General features: G+C 44.2%; 1 protein-coding gene across 1 annotated transcript in view; it reads left to right on the top strand.

Moving 5' to 3' along the window:
- Nucleotides 1-11,360, top strand: part of LOC139392105 (synaptotagmin-11-like) — a 30,658-nt gene extending 19,298 nt beyond the window's left edge. The window contains exons 4-5 of the mRNA XM_071139824.1: nucleotides 10,727-10,847; nucleotides 10,939-11,360. Of these exons, the coding sequence (XP_070995925.1) occupies nucleotides 10,727-10,847; nucleotides 10,939-11,249 (432 nt within the window). The 3' untranslated portion in view covers nucleotides 11,250-11,360. The remainder of the gene's footprint in view (nucleotides 1-10,726; nucleotides 10,848-10,938) is intronic.
- The last annotated feature ends 1,479 nt before the right edge of the window (nucleotides 11,361-12,839 follow it).

Below are 12,839 nucleotides of genomic sequence, written 5' to 3'. Positions count from 1 at the left end.
AACGTTTCTTCAAGTGCAGCCGCAAAAACCATCAAGCATTATGATGAAACTGGCTCTCATGAGGACCGCCACAGGAGAGGAAGACCCAGAGTTACCTCTGCTGCAGAGGATAAGTTCATTAGAGTTACCAGCCTCAGATATTCGGCCCAAATAAATGGTTCAGAGTTCAAGTACTTCCGGCGCCGACAGAGATGGCCGCCTCGCTTCGCGTTCCTAGGAAACTATGTAGTTTTTTGTTTTTTTACGTGTTATTTCTTACATTAGTACCCCAGGTCATCTTAGGTTTCATTACATACAGTCGAGAAGAACTACTGAATATAAGATCAGCATCAACTCACCATCAGTACGACCAAGAATATGTTTTTCGCGACGCGGATCCTGTATTCTGCCTTACAAACAGGACAACGGAGTGGATTCCATGCAGCGACCCAAAAAAACAACTCAGAAAAAGAGGGAAACGAGGCGGTCTTCTGGTCAGACTCCGGAGACGGGCACACTGTGCACCACTCCCTAGCATTCATCTTGCCAATGTCCAGTCTCTTGACAACAAGGTTGATGAAATCCGAGCAAGGGTAGCATTCCAGAGGGACATCAGAGACTGTAACGTTCTTTGCTTCACGGAAACGTGGCTCACTGGAGAGACGCTATCCGAGGCGGTGCAGCCAACGGGTTTCTCCACGCATCGCGCAGACCGAAACAAACATCTTTCTGGTAAGAAGAGGGGCGGGGGCGTATGCCTTATGACTAACGTGACATGGTGTGATGAAAGAAACATACAGGAACTCAAATCCTTCTGTTCACCTGATTTAGAATTCCTCACAATCAAATGTAGACCGCATTATCTACCAAGAGAATTCTCTTTGATTATAATCACAGCCGTATATATCCCCCCCCCAAGCAGACACATCGATGGCTCTGAATGAACTTTATTTGACTCTTTGCAAACTGGAAACCATTTATCCGGAGGCTGCATTCATTGTAGCTGGGGATTTTAACAAGGCTAATCTGAAAACAAGACTCCCTAAATTTTATCAGCATATCGATTGCGCAACCAGGGGTGGAAAGACCTTGGATCATTGTTACTCTAACTTCCGCGACGCATATAAGGCCCTGCCCCGCCCCCCTTTCGGAAAAGCTGACCACGACTCCATTTTGTTGATCCCTGCCTACAGACAGAAACTAAAACAAGAGGCTCCCACGCTGAGGTCCGTCCAACGCTGGTCCGACCAAGCTGACTCCACACTCCAAGACTGCTTCCACCACGTGGACTGGGACATGTTTCGTATTGCGTCAGACAACAACATTGACGAATACGCTGATTCGCTGTGCGAGTTCATTAGAACGTGCGTTGAAGATGTTGTTCCCATAGCAACGATTAAAACATTCCCTAACCAGAAACCGTGGATTGATGGCAGCATTCACGTGAAACTGAAAGCGCGAACCACTGCTTTTAATCAGGGCAAGGTGTCTGGTAACATGACCGAATACAAACAGTGCAGCTATTCCCTCCGCAAGGCTATCAAACAAGCTAAGCGTCAGTACAGAGACAAAGTAGAATCTCAATTCAACGGCTCAGACACAAGAGGCATGTGGCAGGGTCTACAGTCAATCACGGACTACAGGAAGAAATCCAGCCCAGTCACGGACCAGGATGTCCTGCTCCCAGGCAGACTGAATAACTTTTTTGCCCGCTTTGAGGACAATACAGTGCCACTGACACGGCCTGCAACGAAAACATGCGGTCTCTCCTTCACTGCAGCCGAGGTGAGTAAGACATTTAAACATGTTAACCCTCGCAAGGCTGCAGGCCCAGACGGCATCCCCAGCCGCGCCCTCAGAGCATGCGCAGACCAGCTGGCCGGTGTGTTTACGGACATATTCAATCAATCCCTATACCAGTCTGCTGTTCCCACATGCTTCAAGAGGGCCACCATTGTTCCTGTTCCCAAGAAAGCTAAGGTAACTGAGCTAAACGACTACCGCCCCGTAGCACTCACTTCCGTCATCATGAAGTGCTTTGAGAGACTAGTCAAGGACCATATCACCTCCACCCTACCTGACACCCTAGACCCACTCCAATTTGCTTACCGCCCAAATAGGTCCACAGACGATGCAATCTCAACCACACTGCACACCGCCCTAACCCATCTGGACAAGAGGAATACCTATGTGAGAATGCTGTTCATTGACTACAGCTCGGCATTCAACACCATAGTACCCTCCAAGCTCGTCATCAAGCTCGAGACCCTGGGTCTCGACCCCGCCCTGTGCAACTGGGTACTGGACTTCCTGACGGGCCGCCCCCAGGTGGTGAGGGTAGGTAACAACATCTCCTCCCCGCTGATCCTCAACACTGGGGCCCCACAAGGGTGCGTTCTGAGCCCTCTCCTGTACTCCCTGTTCACCCACGACTGCGTGGCCACGCACGCCTCCAACTCAATCATCAAGTTTGCGGACGACACAACAGTGGTAGGCTTGATTACCAACAACAACGAGACGGCCTACAGGGAGGAGGTGAGGGCCCTCGGAGTGTGGTGTCAGGAAAATAACCTCACACTCAACGTCAACAAAACTAAGGAGATGATTGTGGACTTCAGGAAACAGCAGAGGGAACACCCCCCTATCCACATCGATGGAACAGTAGTGGAGAGGGTAGCAAGTTTTAAGTTCCTCGGCATACACATCACAGACAAACTGAATTGGTCCACTCACACAGACAGCATTGTGAAGAAGGCGCAGCAGCGCCTCTTCAACCTCAGGAGGCTGAAGAAATTCGGCTTGTCACCAAAAGCACTCACAAACTTCTACAGATGCACAATCGAGAGCATCCTGGCGGGCTGTATCACCGCCTGGTACGGCAACTGCTCCGCCCTCAACCGTAAGGCTCTCCAGAGGGTAGTGAGGTCTGCACAACGCATCACCGGGGACAAACTACCTGCCCTCCAGGACACCTACACCACCCGATGTCACAGGAAGGCCATAAAGATCATCAAGGACATCAACCACCCGAGCCACTGCCTGTTCACCCCGCTATCATCCAGAAGGCGAGGTCAGTACAGGCGCATCAAAGCAGGGACCGAGAGACTGAAAAACAGCTTCTATCTCAAGGCCATCAGACTGTTAAACAGCCACCACTAACATTGAGTGGCTGCTGCCAACACACTGACACTGACTCAACTCCAGCCACTTTAATAATGGGAATTGATGGGAAATTATGTAAATATATCACTAGCCACTTTAAACAATGCTACCTTATATAATGTTACTTACCCTACATTATTCATCTCATATGCATACGTATATACTGTACTCTATATCATCGACTGTATCCTTATGTAATACATGTATCACTAGCGACTTTAACTATGCCACTTTGTTTACATACTCATCTCATGTGTATATACTGTACTCGATACCATCTACTGTATCTTGCCTATGCTGCTCTGTACCATCACTCATTCATATATCCTTATGTACATATTCTTTATCCCCTTACACTGTGTACAAGACAGTAGTTTTGGAATTGTTAGTTAGATTACTTGTTGGTTATTACTGCATTGTCGGAACTAGAAGCACAAGCATTTCGCTACACTCGCATTAACATCTGCTAACCATGTGTATGTGACAAATAAAATTTGATTTGATTTGGATTTGATTTGATTTGAAGTAACAGACACATCTCAACATCAATTGTTCAGAGGAGACTGTGTGAATCAGGCCTTCATGGTCGAATTGCTACAAAGAAACCACTACTAAAGGACACAAATAAGAAGAAGAGACTTGCTTGGGCCAGGAAACACTAGCAATGGACATTAGAATGGTGGAAATCTGTCCTTTGGTCTGATGAGTCCAAATTTGATATTTTTGGCTCCAACCGCCGTGTTTTTGTGAGACGCAGAGTATGTGATTTGATTTTATTTGATTTTATTAGGATCTCTTTTAGTCCCCATTTGGACTAATCTTCCAAGAGTCCTTAACAGTAAAATACAATTTCTAATACAAACACACTTTCACATATAACACACTATTACAAACATACATAATACACAAGCATAATGACCCAATAAATACTCAATCTAAAAAAAACATATTGATTCTTCATCTACTATAGTCCCACAACATTTCTATATACTATATTTAAATAGTTTTAAAATGATGTTTAAACTTATATATTGAAAGGTTTCTAGTTTGCTCAGTTAATTTATTCCATTTCTTTATTGCTCTAAATCGAAATGTTCTTTTGCCCATTTCTTTTTTCTGTCTGGATAACGCATAGATGGTGGACAATCTATTCCTAGTATTTAGGGAATGTCTGTCTCTTACCAACTGAATACCATTGTGAATAGAACTTGGCCGTTTTAAAATATGTATATTATAAAATAAAATAAGCTTGTTTTTTTCAATTATCTTTTCGATTGATGACCAACCAAGAACACTGCGCATGACTGCAACAGAAGAACCATATCTCCGCCTTAAAACAATCCTTGCTGCTTTATTCTGTGCATTCTGCAGCCTCCTAACTTCACTAGATGATGCATTTCCCCAGACCACCGAACGGATGATCTTCGCATGTGTGGTTCCCACTGTGACGCATGGAGGAGGAGCTGTGATGGTGCTTTGCTGGTGACACAATCTGTAATTGATTTAAAATTCAAGGCACACTTAACCAGCATGGCTACCACAGCATTCTGCAGCGATACGCCATCCCATCTGGTTTGCACTTAGTCCCACTATCATTTGTTTTTCAACATGGCAATGACCCAACACACCTCCAGGATGTGTAAGGGCTATTTGACCGAGAAGGAGAGTGATGGAGTGCTGCATCAGCTGACATGGCCTCGACAATCACCCAACCTCAACCCAATTGAGATGGTTTGTGATGAGTTGGACCGCAGAGTGAAGGAAAAGCAGCCAGCTCAGCATATGTGGGAACTCCTTCAAGAAAAGCATTCCAGGTGAAGCTGGTTGAGAGAATGCCAAGAGTGTGCAAAGCTGTCATCAAGGCAAAGGGTGTCTATTTTAAATCATGTCAAATATAAAACACTTTTTTTGGTTAATGCATGATTCCATGTTTTATTTCATAGTTTTGATGTCTTCACTATTATTCTACAATGTAGAAAATAGTAAATAAATAAACCCTTGAATGAGTAGGTGTGTCCAAAATTTGGACTGGTACTGTACACATTTCATCTCCATGCAGTCACACTATTTCACACCCCTCTCCCTCATATGCAGGTTTGTAAGTGCATACTTCCACCATCTCCTCTCCCTTTCTCCCTCTATTTCCATTTTTTCCCCTGTCTCATCTTCCTTTCTCTTCCTCTTTGTTCTCTACCCCCTCATCTCTCGCTCTCCTCCTTATCTCTTATCTAAATTGAATTCCCTCCTATTTTAGTGCAACCTTAAGGGGTTTAGAGACAGGATGGAATCGATCTTCCAGAGAGAGGGAGAGAAGGAACAAGACATAAATAGGAGAGGGAGAGAGATTAGTCTGAGTAAATGAAAAAGAGGAGACATAGGTATCTGCTGATGGAGTGAAAGAGGCGAAAGAGAGCAATAGCACTGACTAGATGAAGTAGACAAAAGTGAGTACAGGAGATTGATGGATGATCCGGTAGTAGGGGATGAATTGGGGGGGGGGGGGGGGGGGGAGAGAAAGCAAGATGGCACTGTGGGGGGAAAATGGCCAGACCATAAGTCCAGAGGAGACGTCCATTAAACTTATCTGCGGGGGAACTTAAGTGGAGGGGGAAAGCTTAAATGGCTGAATTGGGGGGGGCAGTAAAGACGTCACACTCATTACGACAGAAGTAGCTCACACACTTAGGGGTGGTTCATAAAAGCTATTATCCGTTTAGAACATAAAATGCATATTTTGAGCATGGCCATTGTGATTCTCCGTCATTCTACAGTAGCGCTTAAACGCTTCAAAACTCCCATTCAGCACAAGCCGTCCAAAATGACACATTGGTTTATATGGCGGCATTAGCTCCTAGCGCTGTTATGACTGTGCTTTGCAGCAAGAACCATCCATGAAAGAAAAAAAAACTGCACCATTTACTTGTACTTTAGATTAAAATGTCAGGGAACTAAGCGACGCCAAACATGATGGGTAATTTCTGCATCTCACACTGCAGTGAATCTTTGGCATGTTAATTTATGTACTCAAAAAGGTAATTTTAAGTATAAAATGCATCCATACTTTATAAAATAGTCAAAAGGGAAAAAATATTAAAATGTTAGGGAACTGAGCTATTGTACACTACAAATGGTTGTGTACAGACCAGTAGTTTCAGACTATTTTTATGTCTTTTTTTGTAGAGCAGAGCTCCCCTGCCACTAGTGGCGATTCTAAATGAAGTGTGGCATTTAGTCTTGCTCACTAATGAAAAAGCTACCGATACACGGTATTGGAGACAATTAGGAGGCTATCTATTTCCGTCATACTTTGTATGCAGATGGTAGCAGATTTACACACACACACATTACACACAGACGCACGTCTCGGCCTCGGTAATTCTCTATTTCTCCGTTCTAAGTTCAAGCTCAGCCTTGGGCTAACCTCCCGCAGCGCGTTGCCATGGTGACACCTAGACGTAGTATAGGAATTGACGCTCCTTGAAAGAGAGCGAGACATATGAAAGCAGTTAAAAAGAGTGGGACGGAGAGAAACTAAGAGATGAACAGAAAGAGGTCTATATACAGTACCAGTCAAAAGTTTGGACACACCTACTCATTCAAGGGTTTTTCTTTATTTCTACTGTTTTCTACATTGTAGAATAATAGTGAGGACATCGAAACTATGAAAGAACACAAATGGAATCATGTAGTAACGAAAAAGTGTCGATTGGGTTGAGGTCGGGTGATTGTGGAGGCCAGGTCATCTGATGTAGCACTCCATCACTCTCCTTCATGGACATAAAACCCTTACACACCCTGGATGTGTGTTGTGTCATTGTCCTTTTGAAAAACAAATGATTGTCCCACTAAGAGCAAACCAGATGTGGTGTATCGCTGCAGAATGCTGTGGTAGCCATGCTGGTTAAGTGTGCCTTGAATTCTAAATAAATCACGACAGTGTCACCATCAAAGCACAGTCACATCTCCTCCTCCGTGCTTCACGGTGTGAACCACACATGTGGAGATCATCCGTTCAACTACTCTTCGTCTCACAAAGACACAGCGGTTGGAACCATAAATCTCAAATTTTACTCATCAGACCAAAGGACAGATTTCCACTGGTCTACTGTCCATTGCTTGTGTTTCTTGGCCCAAGCATGTCTCTTCTTCTTATTGGTGTCCTTTAGTAGTGTTTTTTTTTTCAGCAGCAATTTGACCATGAAGGCCTGATTCACACAGTCTCCTCTGAACGGTTGATGTTGAGATGTGTCTGTTACTTGAGCTCTGAACCATTTATTTGGGCTGCATTCTGAGGTGCAGTTATTCTAATGAAATGATCCTCTGCAGCAGAGGTAACTCTGGGTCTTCCTTTCCTGTGGCGGTCCTCATGAGAGCCAGTTTCATCATAGTGCTTGATGGTTTTTACTACTGCACTTTAAATTTCAAAGTTCTTGAAATTTCCCGCATTGACTGACCTTCATGTCTTAAAGCAATGATGGACTGTCGTTTGTTTGAGCTGTTCTTGCCGTATTATGAACTTGGTCTTTTACCAAATAGGGCAATCTTCTGTATACCACCCCTACCTTTTCACAACACAACTGATTGGCTCAAACACACATCAACAACAAACTAGAATGGTCCAAACACACCAAGACAGTCGTGAAGAGGGCACGACAAAGCCTTTTCCCCCTCAGGAAACTAAAAAGATTTGGCATGGGTCCTGAGATCCTCAAAAGCTTCTACAGCTGCAACATCGAGAGCATACTGACCGGTTGCATCACTGCCTGGTACGGCAATTGCTCGGCCTCTGACCGCAAGACACTACAGAGGGTAGTGCGTACGGGCCAGTACATCACTGGGGCTAAGCTGCCTGCCATCCAGGACCTCTACACCAGGCTGTGTCAGAGGAAGGCCCTAAAAATTGTCAAAGACCCCAGCCACCCCAGTCATAGACTGTTCTCTCTACCCCGCCATGGCAAGCGGTACCGGAGTGCCAAGTCTAGAACAAAAAGGCTTCAATGTATCCACATCATTTTCCTACCTCATAATGCCATCTATTTTGTGAAGTGCACTACTCCCTCCTGAAGCAAAGCACCCCCACAACATGATGCTGCCACCTCCGTGCTTCACGGTTGGGATGGTGTTCTTCGGCTTGCAAATCAAATCAAATGTATTTATATAGCCCTTCGTACATCAGCTGATATCTCAAAGTGCTGTACAGAAACTCAGCCTAAAACCCCAAACAGCAAGCAATGCAGGTGTAGAAGCACGGTGGCTAGGAAAAACTCCCTAGAAAGGCCAAAACCTAGAAAGAAACCTAGAGAGGAACCAGGCTATGTGGGGTGGCCAGTCCTCTTCTGGCTGTGCCGGGTGGAGATTATAACAGAACATGGCCAAGATGTTCAAATGTTCATAAATGACCAGCATGGTCGAATAATAATAAGGCAGAACAGTTGAAACTGGAGCAGCAGCACGGCCAGGTGGACTGGGGACAGCAAGGAGTCCTCATGTCAGATAGTCCTGAGGCATGGTCCTAGGGCTCAGGTCCTCCGAGAGAGAGAAAGAGAGAATTAGAGAGAGCACACTTAAATTCACACAGGACACCGAATAGGACAGGAGAAGTACTCCAGATATAACAAACTGACCCTAGCCCCCCGACACATAAACTACTGCAGCATAAATACTGGAGGCTGAGACAGGAGGGGTCAGGAGACACTGCAAGCATCCCCCTTTTTCCTCCAAACATAACTATGGTCATTATGGCCAAACAGTTCTGTTTTTGTTTCATCAGACCAGAGGACATTTCTCCAAAAAGTGTGATCTTTGTCCCCATGTGCAGTTGCAAACTGTAGTCTGGCTTTTTTAATGGCGGTTTTGGAGCAGTGGCTTCTTCCTTGCTGAGCGGCCTTTCAGGTTATGTCGATATAGGACTCATTTTACAGTGGATGTAGATACTTTTGTACCTGTTTCCTTCAGCATCTTCACAAGGTCCTTTGCTGTTGTTCTGGATTGATTGCACTTTTCGCACCAAAGTATGTTCACCTCTAGGAGACAGAACGCGTCTCCTTCCTGAGCAGTATGATGGCTGCGTGGTCCCATGGTGTTTTATACTTGCATACTATTGTTTGTACAGATGAACGTGGTACCTTCAGGGGTTTGGAAATTGCTCCCAAGGGTGAGCCAGACTTGAAAATTCCAATTTTTCTGAGGTCGGCTGATTTCTTTTGATTTTCCCATGATGTCAAGCAAAGAGGCACTGAGTTTGAAGGTAGGCCTTGAAATGCATCCAGAAGTACACCTCCAATTGACTCAAATTATGTCAATTAGCCTATCATAAGCTTCTAAATCCATGACATCCTTTTCTGGAATTTTCCAAGCTGTTTAAAGACACAGTTAACTTAGTGTATGTAAACTTCTGACCCACTGGAATTGGGGCGGCAGGGTAGCCTAGTGGTTAGAGCGTTGGACTATTAACCGGTAGGTTGCGAGTTCAAACCCCCGAGCTGACAAGGTACAAATCTGTCGTTCTGCCCCTGAACAGGCAGTTAACCCACTGTTCCCAGGCCGTCATTGAAAATAAGAATTTGTTCTTAACTGACTTGCCTGGCTAAATAAAGGTAAAATAAAAAAAATAAAAAAAATTAAGTGAAATAATCTGTCTGTAAACAATTGTTGGAAAAATGACTTGTGTCATGCACAAAGTAGATGTCCTAACCAACTTGCCAAAACTATAGTTTGTTAACAAGAAATGTGTGGAGTGGTTAAAAAATGAGTTTTAATGACTCCAACCTAAGTGTATGTAAACTTCTGACTTCAACTGTAAATGACTGTGAAAAGAAGGAAGCCTCTACAGAATAAAAATATTCCAAAATGTGCATCCTGTTTGCAATAAGGCACTAAAGTAATATTTTCAAGCATGTTGGTGGCTGCATCATGTTATGTGTATGCTTGTCATCGGCAAGGACTAGGGAGTTTTTTATGGTAAAAATAAACAGAATACAGCTAAGCACAGGCAAAATCATAGAGGAAAACTTGGTTCAGTCTGCTTTCCAACAGATCCTGGGAGACAAAATCACCTTTCAGCAGTACAATTACCTAAAACACAAAGTGGATTTGCTTACTAAGATGTCATTGAATGTTCCTGAGTGTTCTTAAGTTTTGACTTAAATTGGCTTAAATCTATGGCAAGACTTAAATGGCTGTCTAGCAATAATCAAGAACCAACTTGAGAGCTTCAAGATTTTTGTGTGCAATCCAAGTGTGCAAAGCTCTTAGAGATTTACCAAGAAAGACTCAAAGCTGATTCAATGGTGATTCTAACATGTATTGACTCAGGGGGTTAAATACTTATCTAATCGATATGTTAGTGTTTTATTTTCCATTATTTGTCCCCAAAAAAATCACATTTTTCTTCCACTTTTACATTAAGAGTATTTTGTGTAAATAGTTCATATGAAAATCCATTCTAATCCCACTTTGTAACACAGCAAAATGTGGAAAAGGTCAATGGGTGTGAATACTTTCTGATGGCACTGTATGTGTCTAACTGTGTTCTCCCCGCTGTGTGTGTGTGCATCTACATTCTAACCCTGTGCTCTCTCTGCAGTGTGTGAGCCGTGGGGAGCTACTGGTGTCTCTGTCCTACCAGCCTGTCACTCACAGGCTCAATGTGGTGGTGCTGAAGGCCAAACACCTGCCCAAGATGGACATCACTGGCCTATCAGGCAGTAAGTACTACGCACACACACACAAACACACAATCAAACACACACACACACACACATCTCACCCACTTTCCCCTCTATCCATCCCTCACAGACCCCTATGTGAAGGTGAACGTGTTCTACGGCTGCAAGCGCATTGCCAAGAAGAAGACGCACGTGAAGAAGTGCACCCTCAACCCCGTTTTTAACGAGTCATTCATCTACGACGTACCCGCCGAGCTGCTGGCCGACATCTCCGTGGAGTTCCTGGTGGTCGACTTCGACCGTACCACCAAGAATGAAGTGGTGGGCCGCCTGGTGCTAGGCGGCCAGAGCCTCATGCACACTGGGGTCACCCACTGGAGAGAGGTCTGCGACAACCCCCGCCGGCAGATTGCCAAGTGGCACAACCTGGGCGAGTATTAGGACGGCTCAGAAAAATACCTGATGTTCAAAAATCGTGCAATTTCTCGGAGTGGATATTCTGTCGAAAAACCACCACCCCCACTACTATTTCAAACCTATTCTCTTAGAAAATGAAAGAATGAAATAAAACCCTTCCTGCCTGAAGTAAAGACACCCAACTAGACCACCGGAACCCCACCCAGCATGGACATGTATGGTTGGACCAGTCACATTCCTGCAACCATTGAGACAACCACGGGGGCTGAGAGAAATCTGACCAGACTTTCAGGAATCACTGACCACAAAATACTTGATTGAAGATTTCAAAACCAAAATCTAAATTTTGTATATATATATTATATATACGTATATACATTTGCATATATACGTATATACATTTGCATATACATATATATATATATATCTCTATCCACACACACATTTGAATGTATACACAAATATATATAGCCTTCACATTCAATACTGTTAGCGAGATCCGGTTGGGTGGGTGTGTGAAGGGGCTGTGGTTCCTCCAATCAGAGTTCACAACAGAGAGTGCATCACAACCCTACCCCCGACCCCCCCCCCCCCTCCTCCCTCCAGCCCCCGCCACCCATGGGTATAAACATTCCTTTACTTGCATGCTTGAACAAGTTCAAAATAAAACACACCTGGGAAGGAAGAATACAGTAGGTAATACTCTCTCTTAATCTTAACCAGGGCTGCATTTCAAACTCATAAAAGACACCCTCCTCCACCTACCTTCACCTTTGCCCTTGGGGGAACCCCCGTGGCCATCTTTGTCATTGGTCCAAATGATTAGCCATAGAAGGGAAATTGGCAACGTAAGCCCCTCAGCCCTCTTTTCTGATTGAGTTTGCGAGTGTACAATTATGTTCACTCTGGGCCTGAAACGCCCCATAATTTAATTCACAACGATTGTACATCCGCTAAGAACAGTCAGACAAAACTTAAAACCAACATTAATATGGAGAAGTCAACATACAAGTGTAAGTAAAAAGAATGTACATAAGTTAGAAATTGTGCTACTAGTGCACATGACGGCTCAAACACGTATCATAAAAGTAATGATGTTTTTGTTTGGTTAGCTTTTTGGATACGGTAACTTGCGCACTTAACGTTCTCTGACATCACACTTTTACATTGTCATTCTCCATTTACCTGATATAACTTAGTAGAGGATGGCTAACATTCCATGTCTGCGGATGCGTCGTCTTAATTGACTGTAGCGCATATAAGGCACACACAACAGTTCCATGATGACTGAAAACCGTGGGGTGAACGAGTGACACATTTCCTGGGAAAGAACGGTCCATTTCAAATGAATTACTTCTTCCCTTGTCCTGCAAGTGTCAACTCGTCAAGACGTCATGATACGTCATCGGAAGCGTCCACTTAATTTGAAGGGAGAGGGTGTGTCTTTTGTGTGTGTTTGAGTGTGTTTGAAGTGTTTGAAATGCAGCCCTGGTGTACCAATTCCCTTTAAATCAGGAAGTATCACCTGGTACTGCACAGGATTGGGGGGGGGGTTTATGTTAATTAGAGGGTGTGCTTAATTTATATTGCGATGGGGCAGTTTTTTAAGGTAGG

This window comes from Oncorhynchus clarkii, chromosome 32, assembly GCF_045791955.1.
Source record: "Oncorhynchus clarkii lewisi isolate Uvic-CL-2024 chromosome 32, UVic_Ocla_1.0, whole genome shotgun sequence".
In the NCBI taxonomy this organism is placed as follows: Eukaryota; Metazoa; Chordata; class Actinopteri; order Salmoniformes; family Salmonidae; genus Oncorhynchus; species Oncorhynchus clarkii.
Note: the sequence above shows the minus strand (reverse complement) of the source record. Positions and strands in the feature narration are given on the sequence as shown.